General features: G+C 43.7%; 1 protein-coding gene across 1 annotated transcript in view; it reads left to right on the top strand.

Moving 5' to 3' along the window:
- The window catches only part of FOXP1 (forkhead box P1), a 332,004-nt gene that overhangs the window by 258,998 nt on the left and 52,040 nt on the right, over positions 1 to 20,966 (top strand). The window contains 5 exon segments of the mRNA XM_032447314.1: positions 5,822 to 5,959; positions 7,036 to 7,054; positions 7,057 to 7,118; positions 12,401 to 12,560; positions 18,592 to 18,796. Of these exon segments, the coding sequence (XP_032303205.1) occupies positions 5,822 to 5,959; positions 7,036 to 7,054; positions 7,057 to 7,118; positions 12,401 to 12,560; positions 18,592 to 18,796 (584 nt within the window).

The following is a 20,966-nucleotide window of genomic DNA, read 5'->3' as shown; positions in this document are numbered from 1 at the left end:
AGAAGCAACTGATGTTTTCTCATTAGAATCCAATTTGCAGCGTTGCGCTCAGCTGCGCCGTGCGGCCGTAGGTGCCTGCACTAGGTGTGAAAACATGCACGTTTCGAGCGAGTAAAGTTTACAAGTGTTAGGAAGGCTCCGCCGGCAGGCGCAGCACGCAGCCTCGCAGCGCTGCACGGAGCAGTGTGAGCAGTGGAGCTGCTGGCTGCACAGGGGGCCGGGCTGCCCTGGCACCGAGCTCTGCCCCACAGCCTGCTGCTTCCCTCGCTGCCTTGTATTGTTCCATTAAGCTCTCCTTGGATGTATTAGTGAGTGAGCACGCAGATGTAAGGAGTCTGACAGGGCGATCGATCTCAGTGCTGGGGTGAGAGGAGCTTTTGAGAGTTTTCAAGGGCTTTAGGGGTGTTTTGGGTGTTTCTAAGCAGGGCTGCTTTTGGTTTGCTTCGGGGCAGCGTGGCAGAATATGCTGAGCTAACATTTCCTAAACTCTTGGGGGGGCTTTGGGGGGGAATTAAAAATGTCAGTTTTTTTTTTTTTTTCCTCTTCTTTTATTTCCAATTTAATTTCATGTTTTCATACCGTTGCAAAATGAGCCCACTGCTGGGAGGTGTGCACTGCAGGTTGTGATTTTTCCTTTTGTGACGGAGCAGCAAACAAAAACAGTAACTTTCTAAAAGGTGAAAAATGATGACGGTAAGGTTGAGGTTGAGATCTCACTCTGTTTATTAAATGGGTGTTTGGTTGCGTGCATTCCAGTTTAGTCTGTATTTGACAAATGTTGGATGTAGAGAGGATTTAATTTATGTAAACTTTATATTTTTATGCAAATTAAATGGGTATTTATTATAGCAGAAACAATTATCCTGGCACTTAGTGAGAAGCCCGGTATGCATGAGAAGTGGTAGATAAGATCAGATGTTTCATTCTGTAAACAAATATGAAAATATCCCCAATTTTCCTTCTCTGGAAGAGAGCAGAGGGTTGCAGACATCCTGACGTGCCGGCAGTGCCAGGACAGCCCATCACGCTGCCTTCCGCGGGTCGCAGGCAGATCTTCCCTCCTGATAAAACATAATAAACAACATTCAAATAATAAAATGCTAATTTAATTTTAAAGAGGCTTCCTCCCCACCCCCCTTCCTTTTTAATAGGGAGTCGCATTGTTACAGAGAGAACAGTTATGCTAATGATGAAGTACTTAGCTGATTTCACATTAATATAATAAACATTACCTGTCCTAATGTGTTGTGCGGTATCACGGCAGAATAACAGAGTCTAAAAGTGAGATCCCGCTTTGCATAATGAACCAGAATGGCAGCTTCTGCCTGCACAGTTCTATCAGCGGTGCTTTTTTGGCTGTTATTTGCAGGCTGACGTCTCATGTCACAGAGGTTTCAGGCTCAGGGTCCTGTGCTCAGCACTGCGCTGCTGGGCTCTGCTTTGTGGCACTGCGCTTCTCCTCTGCCTGCCAGCACGGCTGTGCTTTCTCTTCTGCTGTGATACGAGTGCAGCTATTTTGCATTCTTTCAGTCGGGAATTTTTTTTTTTAAATTGCAAGAAGTCTCACATGTAACAGCTTTCTAATAAAGCAGCCGGGGGAATTGTTTGGGTTTGCCTCGCCGTGTCTATTTCTCTGGCGGTCCGACACCTTTAACTGCTCCTCAGCCACTCGCACGGTGTTGGGCTGCGTTCTGCTCCGTGTCACTTCTATCACAAAATTTAACTGAAGAATTGCCATTTGGAAATGCAAGGTGCCTGCTCCGAGGACTTCCTGAAATCAAGAGCGAGCACACAGCGCAGGAGAAGGGGATTTTCTGGCAGAGCTGCTCTCTATGAATTGAGGAGATGCTCCCCAGCTTCCATGTATGCCTGCTAGCAGCTGACAAGGCCACCACCGCACCCAGCAATGAAGGCACGTTGTGTGAAAATGGCATGCTTTCTATTTTTATTTTTTTTCTTACTGCTCCATGCAAGATTGAACTCCTTTAAATTATTTGGCTAGTATTTAGTTATATTAATGTCAGAGAAAATGGGGGAATGTAGATGATTGAATAGGTCTAAATCATTTTCATCCCCGTGACACTTGTCTGAGCGGTGCGCGGTAGTGAAAGATGCGTCCCAACTGTAGTCCCTGATGAAGTTAAAGGTGAGCTTGGCCCAAGTTGTGCAAGGTTCCCTCGGGCAGCCATGCAAGCAGAGCTCGGGGTGGGGAGAGAACGGGCAGGTCTGGGGGATGTGGAGCAGTGTCGGAGGGACCCGGGAGACAGAGAGTGGCTGAAAACAATTGTGAGTATTAGAGACGTTTTTTGCCGTTGCTGGTATTAGCATGTCAGCAGGTCTGTACTAGCACAGCTCCCCAGACCAACTTGCAGCTGTATTTTTACCTTTGCTGCCAGGTTTACATGCAGCTGGGTATCTACCACGCCCTATTGTTATCAGTCAACAATACCAGAAGTGGTTCATTAATCATATCAGTAACAACAATCGTGTTTCATGTAGAAAACAGAAATAAACAATTTGGGGGGGGTGGAGGGAAGATTGATTTCTGTCCTGCATGCTAAGTTAGCATTCTTTAAGTATATCTGCCAGGACTTTAATTTGAACTTCAACTCCCTGAAGGCAGTAAGACAGAATTATTTTAGTTCTTCATAAACTGCCTTCTGTGATTCATTGTTAACTCATAAAACGCTCTCGTTTTCATGTACTTAAACAGTTAAGCCATTTTCAAAGTTGGTTTGTAATTTTTTTTGGCAACACATTTAAGTTGACATCTGAGAGATAGAAATCTACAATTAATTTATAGCCTTCAGTTTAGGTTTCGTTTACTATCAGGCAAAATATCAGAAATAAATATTTTTTATCTAACGTAATGTAAAGCGTATCGCGCGGTATCTAAAATAAAGCTTAGTTTTGACTGAATACACTCAAAAAGGGACCCATAAATATTAGAGAGCCGTAGTTAAGAACTTACATGACTGTTTTAAATACTATTGATTTAAACCACTGGCTAGATTTTATGAATCAAAGTGTAATTTCCAAGCTTTGGCTATATTTCTCATCACTAAAGCACTCTCTCTGGTGTGCCTTTAGCAGCTTTCCAGACATTCAACACGGGATTAAATGATAGTAGTTACAATGATCAATAGGTTAAGACCGGTACAATCACTCTTACCGCTAATGACCTCGGTAGTAATGGGTAATAAAGTGTGGGCTATAATAGCCTATTGCTGGAGCTGCATGCCCTTTGATTCCTAGTATTACTAGGGACTAGCTACATGAAAAAGTTGGACGTTGGGAGTTAAGAGAGTGGATATATAGGCCATAATTCTTAACTATTTAAAGACCTGCAACAGTACATGTGCCCATGCTCGTCTGGGGCGCGTGTCGTTTGTAACACGGCCGTTTCTGGGTTGTTTGAATGTCTTTGCTCTGTAGGATGCTTCAGCCATGAGCCGGAGCTCAGGGGAAGCGCGGCTGCTGCCTGCTCTGACAAATGAGAGGCAGGACCTTCTTGAAGCCACGGGCGGGGTGTGAAGGTGTGGTTTCGGCCGGTAAAACGAGGTCGAGCAGAGCAACGCAGACCTGGTACTGCTAGGTGGGCCTTGTTGATACACACAGTTGTCAGTGTTTGTATACACACAGACGCGTTGCATCCCTCCCCGGTGAAGCGCTGCTGTTTGAGCAGAGCGTGAGCAGCTGGGAGATTCTTCACCGGAAGGTACGTGGCCGCTGTTCAAAGGCAGGGCCAAATCCTGAGATCTGTTCTGAGATAAATGTGCAGAAGAGCCGTGGAAGTGAATGGGAGTTGTCTCCGTGTAGCTGCTGGCAGAATGCGGCCCTGCGTATTAATCACCCGCATGTAGGGTTTACAGCACCCCACCCTATTCCTGTCTGTATCCCTGCTTGTTGTCATAAATCTGACCGAGGAGTATTTGTGTTGTAGATCTTCCAAGAATGGCACAGAAAACATACTTAAACATGCTTCCTTTTCTGTTTGCTCAGTCCAACTTCAATGGGAAGGTAGTACAGACCCGAGGGTAAAGTAAACTTTTCTGGGGATGGGAATAACGAAGGTGAGTCATGCTTCGGGACGAAGATAGTGACTACAGCATGTAATGGAATAAGTTTCTACTTCCAGACAGGTTCTTAACAGTGTATGATTAAGACCCTTGGAATTGATGGGGTTCCCCTGCTGATGGGTCAGGGTGGTGGTACCACGCTGCTGGGTTGGTGGCTCTCCCATGGGTGCAGCCAGTGGTTTCAGCCCTAGAGGGACTGAACACGTCCCTTCCTTCAGTGTCTGTTTCTCAACCTTCACACCTGCCCCAGTGTGGGCCACGTGGGGGATTCGCTCCGCGCCATGTTGGCGTTAATGGGATGTCAGTTTGCTGGACGTGTCTGCAGCATGTTCTGTAGGCAGGGTCTGGCCCCGGCGCATGACATGTACACAACAACACAGGGCGGTGTGTGCTGTACATAAGTCTGACCTTCAGGAACCGTTTTTAGTTCATCAAAATTAGTGATGCTGAGAAATCAGGACATCAGTGCATAATGACTGTGAAATTAGGAATGAGAGCTTGCTATGCAAATGACAGGACAAATCATGTGAAAAAGTCAAGATAAACTGCATATTAAGACATTATGTTACATAAAATTAATACTGCATTTCTCCCTTGCTTACTAGTACCCTGCAAGATGTTTTTTTAAGCTCTTTTATCTTCAGATCAGCTATTGTCTGCTGATTTTCTAAAAAGTGGTGCACAGAAAAAGTGCTAAACATGTTATTACCTTTTATTGTAATCCGTGAGATGACAGGAGATCCTTTTTAACAAAGTATATCCTTTACTGCTTTTAGTTTTGTGCTGTCACGTATTTGATCTGAAACTATAGAAAAGTAAGGTGCTTAAATATTACTGTTAAAACTCAGAGGGCTTTGTCTTTTCCTCTATTGTTTTTTTTTTTTCCCCTGCCTTTTCTTTTCCTTTTTTTGGGGTGGAGGATAGAGGGGTGGGTTTCTGGGGAAATAGTCTTCTTGCATTACTAGGACTGACAAAATGGTTCTCATGTAGTCTGCAAATTAAACACAAGTGCAGTGATTATTTTGAATAGCTAAATTACATTCTAGAAAGCTTGCAGAATTCATAGCATTGTCATTAGGTATCCGCTTGAATACAATTTGTGTAACCTTGGCCAAGACAGCCTGTCATTTTAATGTCAGTGTTTTATCTGAACAAGACATCATCCTTTCAGATACAGTGTACAGGTTCCTTGCAAAGATGCCCGTGCAGAAACGTGTTAACAGTTGCAAATATGAAATGCTATCAAGTTCATCACTGTAGCTGTTTGTCACTGAAATGTCATGGAAAGCGGCTTTTAATGGTATCTCGCATAATATGAAAGAATTGAAGACATCTGTATGCTGGGTGAATATGGAATGGTAAAGACATCGCAGTAGGGCCTTTCTGTTAAAATTGCACAGGAGTGTAGTGCTGTTATTCACATCACTGAGCCTGCCTTCAATTTTCTTAAAAACCTGTCGTAATAGGGCCTAGATCCCATCAGCACGGGATACTCGGCTCTTGAATTCCTCCATGGCAGGGAGGGGCTTTCTGGGAGGGAATGCTCTGAGCTGACAGTTCCTTGTATAAATAAATAAATCTTAACAGGTTTCACTGTATTGCTGTCTAAAGAATTCCCGTTGTCATCGTGCCCTGCAGAGAGGGAGCCGGGTGGCTGGGGAAGCGCGGGTCCCTGTGTGCTCAGTGCAGGGCTGTGCCTCCTGCGGTGATGCCCCCTGACCGCCGCTCTGTGTCCCCTGCAGGTTCCCGTGTCGGTGGCTATGATGACACCTCAAGTGATCACTCCCCAGCAAATGCAGCAGATCCTCCAGCAACAAGTGCTAACTCCCCAGCAACTCCAAGTCCTGCTCCAGCAGCAGCAGGCACTCATGCTTCAACAGGTAATTGTTGTCTTTGCAGCTTCTGCTGGGTGGGGGGCTTCGCCTCCTGCTGCGTTCTTGGGGAAGGCAGCTGCCCACGTCTCAGGGTCTGTACTGCAGGGCAGCCACGCTCTGAGATGAACCGACTGCTCTTTTGTTTTTAGTTCTAGAAATAGCTACTGGAAACAAATCCAGGGAGCAGCGCTAGGAGCGTTTCCAAGATCAGCTAAATAATACAGCTGCATATTTAAGTGTCAGGACTTCAGCAGATGTCCCTGCTGATTTTGCCTGCATCCCTTGGAAAGTATGGCGTGCCCTGATTAATTGCAATAAATGAAGTAGTAGGGTAATAGTTCCTATTTTAGACCTTTCTAAGTCCACGTGGGACCATAAAGGCCTGTTGAAACGGTGACAGTGAAAGTGAAGAGGTTTGCAAGCCTTAATCCTTTTAATTTCAGCTAGCATGTGCTGTGTTGTGCATTGGTGTTTCTCTGTGCCCTGCGTTAATGCATGGCCCTTTCTCAGCTGAAAGTTGTCTGCTGACCCTGGCTTACTGCGGGGTTCAGCTCAGCCTGGGCTCGTGAGTCAGGCTGGCATGAGCACCCACCAAACTGCACCTTGCGTGTCCTCTCCCCGCTGCCTCCATCCCACAGCACTGCGTGTGCAGTGTGAGGCTGAAGCAGGGAGGAGGAGAGTGTTTCCCAGAATGTCTGTGCATGGTATTGAACAACACTTAATATAGTCAAACCCTATCATTTAGAAAGCATGTGTGTTTCACAACAGAGATTCGCCAGGCTCTCTCAGCAAGGGCATTTTGGCTTTGTTGTTACAATCAAAGGTCATTCCTTGCCTTATTTTAATTAGTTTGTGTAGAAAATGGTATGTTTTTCATCAGTTCATTTTGGAGATTACTTTTCAAACGATAATGCCAAGAATAGTCAGTGTGCACTGAATTTATTGTCGAGTTTCAAACTAAAGGTCAGACCATTACAGATAAAAGGATGCTATTTTTCAAATCACAGTTTGTGTATTACACCAAAAGGGACACTGAATTGGCTCTCCACTTTGTTACTTACCATCTTTCCTTTTCTTTGTAGCAGCAGCTTCAAGAGTTTTATAACAGGAACAGTTGCAGCTTCAACTTTTACAGCAACAACATGCTGGAAAACAGCCTAAAGAGGTACAGACAATACCCATTTTACTTTCAAACCACAGATCCCAGAGGACTGTCTAGTGGCCATTAAACTGTCATTCATCTTATAAATGATTGCACAACTGAACTGACTCTATCGGGTCTCAGCTTTCACATTTAGAGTTATTGTCCTGTTTTCGCCTGTATTTTCCCGTGCTTTCCATTTGCTTGCTGCCACATATTTTATAGCCGGGGAGCATGCCTTGATGTTCAGTATGAGTACTGGAGCAAGCATCTGGACTTGTATCTTGGGAGAGCGCTTTTAGAAGTTAGTTATGTTGTGGAGGCGAGGGGGCAAAGAAGCAGGCCTAGCTATGGGGCTGTGCTCGCCAGAAAAGGCAACGTGCTATGAGATTTTTGAGTTTGGACCTGCAGTTTTCAACCTGAGAGGTTGTGGCTGTGGGCTCCTTGCAGCATGGGCTCAGGAGAAGGCACCATGTTCAGGCAGTGTTTGTTGTGAGCAGCAAGAGCTGAGATGCAGAGGTAGGATGGGAAAACCACCTCATTGCAGTGTGTTGTGCTTGGGAACTGCAACACGTTGTGATGCATGGTGGCTCTAGACCTTGCACTGATGCCACCGTGGTCCATGTTGGGAATGGGCTGGCAAAGGTGGTTTCTGCCTGTATGGAGAACACACTTCAGCTTTCTGAGTGTCTCGCTTTGTTGATTTTGGTGTGCTAAAATGCAGTTTTGCTGTGATAACACGTGAAGGTGCCACACTGGTGTCTGTAGTCCCAAGGAGTTTGAGACTTCCACCCGACATCAGCACTGACCAGTGTAGGTCCTACAAAGCTGCCCGCTGACACGAGATGCTGTGCCATGCCCTCCGATAGCAGCAGTGGTTACATTGCCGATCGTGGTGCTCGAAGCACGTGTCGGTTTCTCAGCCCCCAAATTTTGGTGGATCATGCCACCTGTGCCAAGTTCCAACCTGGAGCGAATTTTTCCAGCTGAGTTATAAACCCCTGAAAACAGGGGGTTTATAATGAAAACGCTGACACAACCTTAGCCATAGCGCGCTTACGGGCGCCTCTATAATAAAAAGGGAACAGATTAAAAAGTGTCTAAAATGTAAATCTAAAGGACTAACAGTAATTAAAATGGAAATGGCACAGGGAGGGAAGGCATGTAATTGTGAGATATCACTGTGCAGAATGCTCTCAGCTTTGTTTTGCTGGCTGTTTTTCTAATTCAGTAGGGCTTACTCATCAGTGGCAGTTCAATGCGCGTTAATGACTCTGGGATGCAGGCATCACTCTGGACAAAGAAATGATTATTGTGCGGTCAAAAGAAGTTCAAAGACAAGAAGGGAATTTCAGTTTTTTCCTTAGAGATCCACATTCAAGAGCATATAAATTAAGCCAAATGTTAAAAACCACAGTCTGAAAGCTGACTTCAAAGTCACAACTCTCTAATTAATGAACTGCGAGCTTCAGTTTGGACAAGTCGTGGTTTGATGCGCCCATAAATCAACATGACAGGTCTGTTTCACAGTCTCAGACAGCGCTTGTCATTGAGTCACATCAGATGTAAACACAGCAGAAAAAAGAGGGAATATGAAGGAGGTGCAATTGATCAACAGAATTGGTAAAAACCCACTTTTGAAACGCATTATGCATGATCACAGGAAATGGCGATAGCCTCAAGAGGCTTTCTCCTTCTGCTGTTGCTTTTTTGAATCAGATTTCTAACAGCCTTCAAAAGGGAGAATAAGAATTATGGAGCTTCTCCCCTGTGGCTGGCAGGCAATAACCCCCTGTTGTTATTTTGTGCTTCTTTCTTTTCAAAGGCGTCAAAATTTAGTTTTTTAAAGATCTTTAACTCTATATTTGAAGACAAACAATAAAGGGCTGCCACTGTCATTCTTATCAGTTACCAGGGATTGTATTTTTTCTTTCTGTTGCCACTTCTTATTAACCTCTTATTTGGTCTATTAGACATAGTTTTGAATGCAAGCCTGCATGCTGGGAGAACATGAAAGTTCAGATGAGCTCAGAGGGCAGATAAAGAAATTTGAAGGGGAAAGTTACACAGCAGAATGAACGATAAAAGTTAACTCTTCTAAATTGCTGTTGTCAGACAGGAGAGCATCTCAGACACAAAGATGAGGGCTTGGAGCTTGAAGAAAAATACTTTGTGTTAAAAAAGACGAGAAGGCAAGTTAGACAATGTGATGGCATTTCAATATCTAACACACTGGTTTACTGCCGTTGCACTTCTGATATTACACTATCGAAAGTAACAATAAGAAAAGACTCCTTCCTGTTCTAAGGAGAGCAATTTAACACGATAGTGGGGAGGAGAACAAGGGGCCTGAGTCGCTCCAGCGTTTTCTAGGCTCTGTTTTTTGTTGCTGAGGGTTTCAGCAAAGGCCCATTTCCAAAGCAGGTTTGCTTGGCCCCATTTTTCCTGCATGGTGGAGGTTATTCTGGCTGAATTAGCATGCGAGTGATGGTCTTTTTGTCTGTTTTTTTTACACACAAAGTGGCAGTGGGTCACAGAGCGCATCGTGTGGTCTGGTGGCCGCGATGCGGACGCGGTGCAGCTTTGTGCGCTGACAGATGGAGCAGGTCTGCCAATCTGCGTCACTCTGTGTCGTGGCACGCACGGCTGGTGCCGCTGCCCCATCCCAAAAGGAGGCATTCAAACCCCATGCCCCACAATGGGGGGGTGCCCAACCCGGGGGGCCCAGGGTCACAGCGCTGCCCTCAGACCTCCTGGCCCGGCTGTGTGGGACGTCTCCTGGGCACGGCCGTGTTCCTCCAGCGGTTGTGACAGTTTATGTTAGGCTGTAGGGAGGGACCGAAGAAAGGAAAACAGACCTTTGACAGCAGCTTTAGGGAGGGGACCAAAAATGCAAGTTTTATCAGGATATTTCAGCATTTTAACACTGACTACTGACCTGACAACAGGACTGCACTGAGACCTTTTTTGTATGCATTCAATTGTGAGAAGTAAACAAACTGACTTGTATCCTGTGTTTGGTAACTGGGTGGGGAGCGCAGTTTGGCAACGTGTGTTGCTTTTAAATTCTTTCTTGGACAATGGGCCTTGTATACTTTTATATCCTGGCTTTTCAAAGCAGGGCGCGTTCAGGAGCTTTTCTTGGGATGGCTGAGAAGACAACCACAGGCATCGCTCCATTTGTACAAACTCATTTTTCTGTTTTATTTTCTTTTTTTTTAATGCCAGCTTTGCACTCAGCTGGCAAATAGGTAAAATATGGACTAGTGTAATTTATTTTGTTTCACAAAATACAAATACCATGTTTATATATACATGTGTAGGCTGTATATTAATTAAAGGTCCATTCCTGCTCTGAAGATTCTATGATTTTGGCTGTGTTTGGAGGATGAGCATCTCTGGAGGCAGACATTGCTCTAACTGCAGTGTAACTGTTGCTGCAGCTCGCATTCATCCGGTGCTATTGCAGCACCTGGATCTGTCTGAGCAAGCTGTGGCAGAGAAATGGGAACTCCGAGTTCCAGTGTAGCTAAACACTTGTTTGTTTAACTGTTCTCAAAGTTATAGATTTTCTCTGGAAAGAAGAAAAATTAACTTGCCTGCCAGTACAGTTGTAGGCACGCAGTTTGTTGTAGTACAAAGATCGATGGGGCGTTGAAAGTATAAAAAAAGCAATAGGAAGAATTTAATAATAATAATAGTTGCAGTTGCCCTTCACTTTGCCCAGTGATGTTTTATGTAAGGAGCAAATGGCAGTGCTGTGGCTGTGTCACGTTTGGCATGGCAGGCTGGAGCTGCAGTTGCTTTGGCAGAAGGTGGGGCCCCGGCCCCTGGCTGGTGGCCGTCAGCCCCGCTCTTCTGACCCGGGTGGATGTTTCCTGCTTGACACCAGCAGGGAACTGGGCCAGCGATCTTTCGCAGTGATAGCGGGGAAGGGCAGCAAAGCACTCTCGATGTGACTGGGGTTTATTTGAGAAAGTGTGGAGTTTTGCAAGAGTTAATTTTCTTTCCGTAATTGTTAGCCATAATGTGTATAAGACCTCCACCTTGATATGATTCCTAGCAGATTAGGGATATTAGATAATTTCCTTCTATTTATTGTACTACTGCACCGTATTATCTTTCTATCACTCAGATAATTACTAAGGAAATCTACATTAATTTTTTTTTGGCTAGCACAAGGAACTGCTAAACACTGGCATGATGTATTGATGTTTTACACAACAAAAGTTTTCCTCCTGTCATTGTACAATAAATAAAAAGATATTTATCAAAACGCAAAGCCTTTCATGGATTTTAAGAACAAAGCAAATAAAACACGAGATGAGCACGGAAGCAGAACCTGGAGGCTTGCTTAACTGCACAAAATTAAGGACTCAGAAGCCTGGAGTACTGTACATATTAAACACTCACATTCAAGTAAGATGTTGTTTGCTAAATTATGAATGTGTGTAATTAAAATCTAGTGGCTGTTTCTATGAAAGATTTACAATGTTATTTCATCGTTTGTCATGGCTAATTAACAATATTAGATGAAGTTTTTCTTCTTCAAAGGTCTGATTTTTTCTCATTTATTTATGTCAGAAGTGATAAACAGAGTAGTTAAAAGCTTCTCCGGGTACAGTAGTGAGAAAAGCAACATGTTCTTTTACACCTCGAAGGTTCAAGGTTCGTGTCCCTGTGGAGTAAAGCAGCTCTGTCTTCTTTATAGTGAAAATAATTAAAAATTTCAAAGCGCAGAAATAGCAGCCTTAAATACAGCAAGGAATAATTCTGAACATAACGGTATTGTTGCTTGATGGATTGGAAAGAGAGAGGAAGTATAGTATAGCATAAATGTAGCCAGTCGTGCTGCCTTAATCGCTGTGATGACCCTTGCATGAGCAAACAGAGCAGAGTACAGGGTTGTTGGTGGTGACGTCCAAGTGTGATGTGGTTACGTGGAGTGGCTCTTGCATTGCATGTGTTCTTTGCTTCGAAGAATTGCCCAGGACTTCAACAGCTGCCAACAGAGTTTGCTTTATCTGACACCAAAAGGCAGCTGCTTCTGGGGTAAATGCTCAATCGTGTGGACCAAGAAACGCTGCATACGTTTTTAATTGGGTTTGTAGGAGGGATTAGAAATAGACTGCAGCCCTGCTGGTAACACCGGCACCTAAACAAGCCTTGGTACTGGGTGGTGCGCTCACTGTCCTTGCTCAGTACCAAGTGACTGCGGTCAGAAGTTGCTGTGTGTTTAGACAAGGATCCCTGTTAATGCTTTGCTCTTTGTTGACAAATGTGCATTTTTTTTCCCTCTTTTCCAGCCCCAGCAACAGCAGGTGGCTACGCAGCAGTTGGCCTTTCAGCAGCAACTCTTACAGATGCAGCAGTTGCAACAGCAGCACCTCCTGACTTTGCAGCGTCAAGGGCTGCTAACAATCCAGCCTGGCCAGCCTACTCTGCCTCTGCAGCCCCTTGCACAAGGTAGGTGAGGGGTTGGGAGCTGCCGAGCAAGCAGATAGTGTTTGCACACCAAATTGTCACTCAGTAAGCCAGAGCGTGATCTCATAGGCTCGTAAAATAAGAAACAAAGAAAAATCCTGACAGGCAGGGTGGGCATTGTAAAGGTGTGCTTGAGAAGGGCAGCACTGAAACTGTGGGCCGTGCTTGCTAGCAGGAGGCAGGCGGTTTAGTTTGGATTCAGTTTGCACAGCTATATCCTGGTGAACTTGAAGCTGCTGGTTGTACTATTCTGGACTCAAAATCCTCCACGGGAGGTTTCCTAATAAAATGTTGGTGCTGGGTTCATGGCTTAGGATAGCTTGAGAGCAGCTTTCCCTTCACTGTTCTGTTAAATGCTGTTTTGACCCTTTCTGGCTTCCTGGCTGGTGCAGAGCTGGGCACAAAACGGTGCTGACCACATGCTGCTGAGTCTGGAAATGGGATTGTCCTGTTCTGCAGCTGCAAGGGAGTGTGTGACAGTGTCTCCTCTCTGTGCGTGTTTGTATGTCCTTCCTTTCACTGCCTGTGTACATTGTAGCTTCATTCTTCCTTCCACACAGAGGCAAATTGGGATTGACTCCATTAAATTTAAATGTTGTTATACTGGTGTTACTGACAATTAGATCCTCCTACATCTTTATTCAGTCCTGCACTGTGCAGGAAGTCACCGATTTGCTGAAATCCCTATTTTTTTTAAGATATTGATACATTGAAAGCAAGAGCTACTCAAATCACAATACTCCTGACAGTAATTACAACCTGGATTTTATTTTTTTATTCTTTTTTTTTTTTTTTCTCCTTGGCTACATTTATGTATTTATTTATTTATTTTCCATCTCGGTTTCTCTGCAAGCTTCAGGATGCTTTAACAGATGTGCTTGAGCTCTGCCTGTTGTCACTGAAGCTGGTGGCTCCGAGTTGGCACAGCTCAGGGAGGACCAGGTCTTTCAGCCAAGATGCTGGTATTTCTGAATAGCTTTGCCTTTTCTTTCCCTTTGCCCCATAATAAATTTAAACACCCACCTCAACAACTGGAGTCAGCTCAGCTTGAAATGATTTGGGCTCTTCAAAGCAGCCTTAGGGCTGCTACTGGTTGCTAAACCATATAATGTATTTACATTCAGTTCTGTTTGGTTAAATGGGGTTGGGGGTGAAATTGCTTCTGTTCTTCGCCCTCCTTTTTATGTGTATTGGAGCTGCAAAAAGGAGAGCAAGATGGCTGGTAAATGTTAACTGAGACAGATAGAGGGAGAGAAAGCTGGTGAATGGGGACAGCTCTGCCAGGTGGCTGGTGTGGTTTACTGAGGCTTGTTTTTCATTTTTGCATGCCCCACAAAGTGTTGGAGCCCCTAACCCCCCCATAGTGGGGATCCCACACTCCCACACCCTGACCCCTGCCACGCTCCTATCTCTGCACTCCTGATGCACAGGCAGGTGGATTGTGGCAGCAGCAGCTTCTGGCCTGCGACAGGAGTTTGTCAGTCACCATCAGTGTGCTGAGATGAGTTTGGGAAAATGGGCAGGTAGACAAGTGCCATTTATATGTGCAGGATGTTGTAACGCACGTTAATTACGCTTTGGATTTATTGTTGGACACACCACAAGCTGTTCCCACACGCCCACTGGACTCCAGCTTCAACCTTTCTAATTTTTCCCACAGCTCCTATACTATTAAGTTTGCTCAGTAAGGTTCATTGTGTGGTACATCAGTTAAGCTGTCCAAAGGAGGGCAATTGGGCAGTGACAAGACACGCTCATGTGTAATGTGAAAGAAATGAATGTGGTGATGCATGAAGTGTAATCTGTGCAGTAACACATCGGAGACACCAGTAGGTAATTCAGCAGTCGTGGCATTGATTGATACGGTTAGCAGCCAAGTGCCACTATTAGTCCTCGCCGCATTGGGAAGAAGCCTGTTCAAAGCCAAGGGGTGCCAGAACAACACAAACACAAACAGGAGGGCTGGGAGGGCTGCTCTGTGCAGGGAGGTGAGCTGTGGGGCACGGAGCTGGCTGGGGAGGAACCAGAGGATTCAGGCAGTTTGCAATCCAGCACGATTCTTTTTTATCAGAGAGACGATGGCTTAAAACTGATGTCATTACGAGGTTTAAATCAACTTTCTGCTTGCTTGAACATGGTCACCTGGGTATGGAGGTACAAGGACACAAAGAGGTTGAGCAACTCTGTTTGTCTTTGAGCCAGTGATACCTGGGGTTGGGAAATTGAGTTCCGTGAGCAGCAATCTGTCAACTGTCCCCACAACATACATTTTTTAAACCTGTGCCTACATTTTCTTTCATAATGAAGGGGACTGGTTGTCCTGAAAAATGCAATGAGGAGCCAGGGCTGTAGTTTAAAATAATTGGTAATGGACACTTCTTGGGTAAAAAAAAAAACAAAAAAACTATCCCTTTTTGTTTTCAGAGCAGTGGGCAAGAGTGAGACAGACACTGTAAGCCTGCTTATACAAAGGAGAACCCAGCCCTCTAGTTAACACAGCTGTGAATTTAGTTAAGAGCGTCTTGCTTTTTATTCCTAGGTATCTGTAATAGGAATAAATGTTTCAAAAGAGAGGATGCTACTTCATCAGTGATTTGTGTTCTGTGCTTAGAACTAATGCATTGTTTGAAGCTGCATTTTAGTTGGTGTGCTTGCCTGCTGTCTTATACAAAATTGCACATCCTTTAATGTTGTATTTGTGTAATTTTTGCAGTTCTGTGTTTAGGCACACCTATAATCTAGATTTTATGCTGTACATAGTAGCAATTTAAAAACAAACTGCATTTTAGCGGTGCTCTGAGCTGCCTAGAGTTAGATCTTTAGTATCTGTAATATGAAGCTGCAAATCACACCTCCAATCATGAGCGGATGAAAATAATAGGACTGAGACATCCCGGTGCTGATTGCTCCCCTGGGTCTGGCAGTTCCAGGTCTGCATCCCGGTACCGGTAGGCACCGAGTTGGGGCACAAGCAGGAATGATCTGGGGTAACTGTAGCGCAGTTCTGGGTATCTGACATTAAATTTAGTTCTTGGTACTGCAGTGAAACTGTTTAATGGTAAATTATGTCATTTATTGCATGTGTTTTGTTGGATCTGTCCGGCTTGCCTTTGCCATTTGTTCTGTAATTTCATTTAGCCATTTTGCTGGGTGTGTAGTGAGCATACCTTCCAGCTGCCCAGTTCAACAGGCTGGTCAGGAATGCTCCTCAGAAAGAGAGAGAGAGGCTTTTTAAAAATTAATTTTTATGTTTTAATTAATCAAGTGGTACTAATGATACATTTGGTTGTGAACGATGGGTGGTGTGCAGTTCGACGTCACACCTAACTGTACTCTAATACCATCCAAGCTAGAATCCATCTTATTACCTCTATCTTTTCTTCTCTGTCCAAACGGGGTATTTGCTACATCTTCAATATATGCTGTTCTCATTATTGCTAATAAGAATCACACTTCTATAGAAGTCAGAACAAACCCCTTGACTTTCCCAGGCTCTATAGAGAGCTGTGAATATTAGTGTTTGTGTTTTAAGTGCTGTATAACTTGCGGGCTTGTCCTGGAGATAAAGCATGAGTAGATCCAGTAGTGACCAGGAGGGAAAGGAAAGGGGAAAGGAGAAGCAGAGGTGGAGAAAGGAGAGCGGCACTACTCCTTCAATTAATAAAAGACTTATCCACAGATCCAGAGAGGGGAATGCATGGGGGGTGGGGAAAAAAAGGCAAAGAATGACTGCCTTATTTGCTTATTCTTGAAAATAAAAATAGGTGTCGACTCATACGGTCTCATATCAATATGTTATCATCAACAGACAAGTCTATTCACTATTGTTTCAGTTGAGTAAACAGTGGTGTAAGGGTCAGCCGCGCTCGCAGGTAATTGTTAGTGCGCAGACAGTCCTGTCAAGCGTGTTAGCTAAAAATACATCCCACACTGTCACTTCGCAAGGTGTTTGAAAATAATAGCCCAGATAGAGCAAAACAGGACATAGGCTTGTGTACTGACCTTTCTCTTTGTTTAATTTGCTCGGAGGTTTAATTTCAGGGGACAAGTAATAATTGAATACGTCTAATAACTAAATGCTCATTTGGGACAAAATCCATCAAAATGTAATTGGCATTTGGTTCTTATGAAAGGAAAATGACGTGGCTTTGGAGAAACGGATGTGTCCTAGGAATATCTGATCACTTAATGTATAAATTGAAGCCTCTTTTATAATATATATTAATTGCAGATACTTAAGGATTTTAGCAGGTTTTTTTTTTTTGTAGTGAACCGTTACCGGAGACCAACTGTTTTTGTTAATGCTACTCTCAGAAAGGCGGGGAAGGTTATTGGTCTGTCGTGCAATAATTTACTCCTCTTTGATATGCAAACGATCCACGGTGAATATAAAAAAATCCTATCAGACTCATTTCACAGTTCTTAACCACTTAGATTCTCTGGAGTCTATCGCCTCATTAGACCAGTGCTCTCCAAAGCTAGCATAATTAAAATCTTTAACAGTTTAGCAAAGTAAAGATGTTTGGCTGATCACGTTGAGATGATTATCTACCCATTGTATTCTAAATGACAAAAATAAATTAAATTTAGACCTTGGCATTTTTTATTATGTGTTTCAAATGAATATAATGCACACTGCCTTTTTATTTATTTATTTATTTTTATCCTATTTCATTGCCTAAGGTTTGGTGAGATGTGTGGCTATTTGAGCTGCTGCTGTATGCTCAGAACATGGCTGATGTCCTTAGGATAGCTCCAGTGCCACGCTATGCCCAAACAGTGAGCGCTCAGCCAAACCACCTCAACTCACACTGATGAGAGACCTCTTTAAAATCATGCAGACTTTGATTATTTCTTTTGGTCTGAATATTTAAGCCATGCGTCTCTGCTGCTCATTTTTTTCCCCATAGCCTTCTGAAAGAGCACTGAAATACTCTTCACTTTGAGAACCTGACTTGTCTGATCGTGTCACAAATGTGAGCTTTATCCAAACCCCTGATCTCAATGGGAGCCCATGCCACGCTGATGTGTGTGCCCCTGTGCTCCAGGCCCCATTTTAAGCCCACTGGAGTTGGCAGAGTTCTCACTCGCTCTGTCTGCTGAAAACCACACGCACGTCCCAAGCCTGGTGTCCATTTTGGCACAGTAGAAAACAATTTTTGTGTTTATTTCTTGAAGCTTATTTTATGTTTTCATTTTACTTTTGAATGGCTCATTAGCATTGATCTAAGAAATGACAGTAATAATAGTGTTACTTGTATAGAAAGTTATACAGTTTTTCAGTAGACACATCCATCAATTAAGTGAGCAGTTCGAGAAACCAAAATTAATGAGAAAGATAGGTGTGTTAATGAAATAATCATAGTATAATCAATTTGACTGTTAAAATTTGAAAAGCATTTCAGGAAGACAATATGAATTCATAATTTATGTCTAAAAGTGATTAATAAAAACTGTATTTAATAACAAAGCTATTTGTCATCATTTAAAACTTAAGCACAAAATTAGTCATATTGTGGTTCGTGTTGTCATAATAATAAAGCTGAGGGTTTTTTTCCCTCAGATCTCCCTTCCTTCTAAAAGCAGGTTAGGCAGTGTTTACTTTACTAAAAGCAATAGAAAACAAGCTGAAATGAGGAGCAGCCCTTGGCCGCCCTTGGTTTGATCTTGGGGATTTCTGCCTGAGTGGGGACTGGACCCTCTGCTCCAAAAAGGGCCGAATATAATAATAATCCAACTGCTGATGGGGCTGTTGAGTGGGGTGGGCCTCCTTCCCCCAACTGCAGATTTTGCCTTGGAAAGGTGTTGCAGGTATCACCCCAGAAAACACAGCAGGAGATGTGCAGTGTTCAGGATTAGCCTTTACTTAATAAAAAAAAATTACATGCGTGCAAACACACACACACACAAAACTAACACTAGGCTTTGTTTACTGACTCTTTGATTTAATTACTGTTTGAAGACGGCCGAATTAGCTGTTAATTGATTTAATTATCCAATTTGTTTGTTTCAGGCATGATTCCAACAGAACTGCAGCAGCTCTGGAAGGAAGTGACAAGCTCGCACACAGCCGAGGAGGCAGCCAGCAACAACCACAGCAGCCTCGACCTGTCCACCACCTGCGTTTCCTCGTCCGCACCGTCTAAGACCTCCTTAATAATAAACCCACACGCATCAACCAATGGACAGCTATCGGTTCACACTCCTAAACGGGAGAGGTAGGTGCTGCCGGAGTTCCGTCCACCCTCGCGTCTACAAGTACCCAAAGTCCGGGCAGTGTTGTTGGGAACAGTGGCCAACTGCCTTGGCCTCGATTTTGTCCTCCGCGTCTCATTTTGGCGTGGTTGAATGGATTCTCCACTGGGCAGAATATGCTTCTTTTGTTCAGGTCTTTGTGGCTTGTTAATTGGATCAATGTGGGCACAGTTAGCTAATTAAAAGAGCGTTGGATAAGTGTATGGGGGGACGTGTGAAGAGAGTAGCTGCTTTTTTGCATCACTGGTGGTGTTACTCTTGCTGTGCTTTGGGTTTGCGGATGGGAGGTGAGAAGAAATCACTTGGTCACTACAGGCTGTTGTGCCACACGTCATCCACTTCTCTGCCAAATTTCAGTGCCCAGCTCATTTAAGACATTTGCCTTTCTTTTCTGTATTTACTTGCTTTTCAAAGCGGCTGGACTCGAGTTCACCAGGTTTCTCTAAAACAAAGTGCATTTTTTAAGTGCTGATAAAATTAGCTAACTGGTGTTGTTTGGCTTTTAGAAGTGTGAGTTAATTTATACGTGCTAGGCTTGCATTGTTAGAAGAAATGGCTTAAATCAGGGGTTGTCTGTTGATGTGCTTCTCAGCACCAGCTCCGCTTTATTCCCAAGGATGCTTTATTGAAGGTTTGTTTCTTTACACCCCCAGATTTCACTGAGGCGTGTCTAACAACATAACTTTTGCTTGCAGTGAGATAGACGGGCCTGGGCAGCAGGGCTGCAGGCAGCAGCAATGCCGATACTGCATTGGAGCAGAGGTCTCTCGGGGATCATGTGTGCATCCCCACTGGGCTTCTTTGCATTCAGGAGAGCCCCTTCACCCATCTAGAAACGTTACCTCAGACACTAGTGAAAGCTGGGTTTTATGGAAACTGATGGCTTTGTCTTTCCATCCTCCTTTCTTCCATTAGAAAGAGGATAATGGAATTTTTAAGCCATAAGAGTTTATATTTCTGGTGGCCTGAAAGTGGATTGGTAGGGAAGCTGTATAAATACCTCTTATATCTTTCTAATATTAAGAAAATAGTGCTGTTGGGAATAGATAGGTTTTAAAGAAGAACACACGCAGCGTTTGGAAGAAGTGCTGTGTGTGTAAGGCACCTTTTTCTACCCATTGCAAGGACGTGTAGCAGAACGTTGGTGCATACATTTATAATGCATGTAAGTGTCAAAAATGCGGTTTTCGTGAAGACTGACATGGGATGCTAAAAATCAACTGATGTTTATTAAACAGTTAAATTCTCTTTTTGCTGCATACAGAGTTGAACAAGGTGGTTTTGTGACTCCCCACTAGATTTTTAATCTGTGTTTTTCTTAGTTTATAAAGCAGAAACCCATGCAGTGAAGTGGGTATTCTTACACTGGCTGGATGCATGTGTTGTCTGCTAGTGACAGACTAGCTGAGGAAACAATACGCCATCGCTGTGTAGTTTGAAGTGCGGAGGAAATACATGAATCATATATACCATCAGGAAGAGCTGAAAATCCATGTGTTTGAGTGCTGTTGTGTAATTGTGGCTTGGATGCAATTGGGATCTACAAACAGGGAGATACATATGTTTTTATTAGTAAAGTTCCAAATAAATGAGCTAGGAATGCATAAACATGCCACAGTATTGTTTGAGACTGAATGAGGTTAGAAGACTTAAGATCTCCTGTTGTTGAATTGATAGATGTATTGTTAAAGCTTGTCATTATACTTTACTTACGTTCTATTGAGTTCTCTTCAATATCAAAGTAAAAAAATAGGTGTATTTAGGAATGCAAATAAGAGGGCTGCAGACTTTGCTTTGTCTTGATTCCATTTGGTACACTGAAGGTTTACACCATCCATTTGCTGCAGTGATTGAATTACATCTTTACCCATAAGTAGAGCAGGAGACTCCAGGCAGAAGAAAGCAAGCCTACTGATGCACTTAAGGGTTGTGTTGCAGTCTCACCAGGCCCCATGGTGCCTGCCTGCATTTCTTATGATGCAGGTGAAATGCCTCTTGGTTTAGATGTGTTTCTTTCCGAAGGGTTGTTTTATGTTCAGACAAGGCATTTGGGGTGGCAGGTGAGCAGGGAGAGAAGCTCAAGTGCATTGCAGTATTGAAAGCCCACAGGAATTAAAGTTTTAGTTGAGTTAC

The sequence above is a fragment of the Coturnix japonica genome, chromosome 12 (assembly GCF_001577835.2).
Source record: "Coturnix japonica isolate 7356 chromosome 12, Coturnix japonica 2.1, whole genome shotgun sequence".
In the NCBI taxonomy this organism is placed as follows: Eukaryota; Metazoa; Chordata; class Aves; order Galliformes; family Phasianidae; genus Coturnix; species Coturnix japonica.
This window is presented reverse-complemented; position numbering and strand designations above follow the sequence as displayed.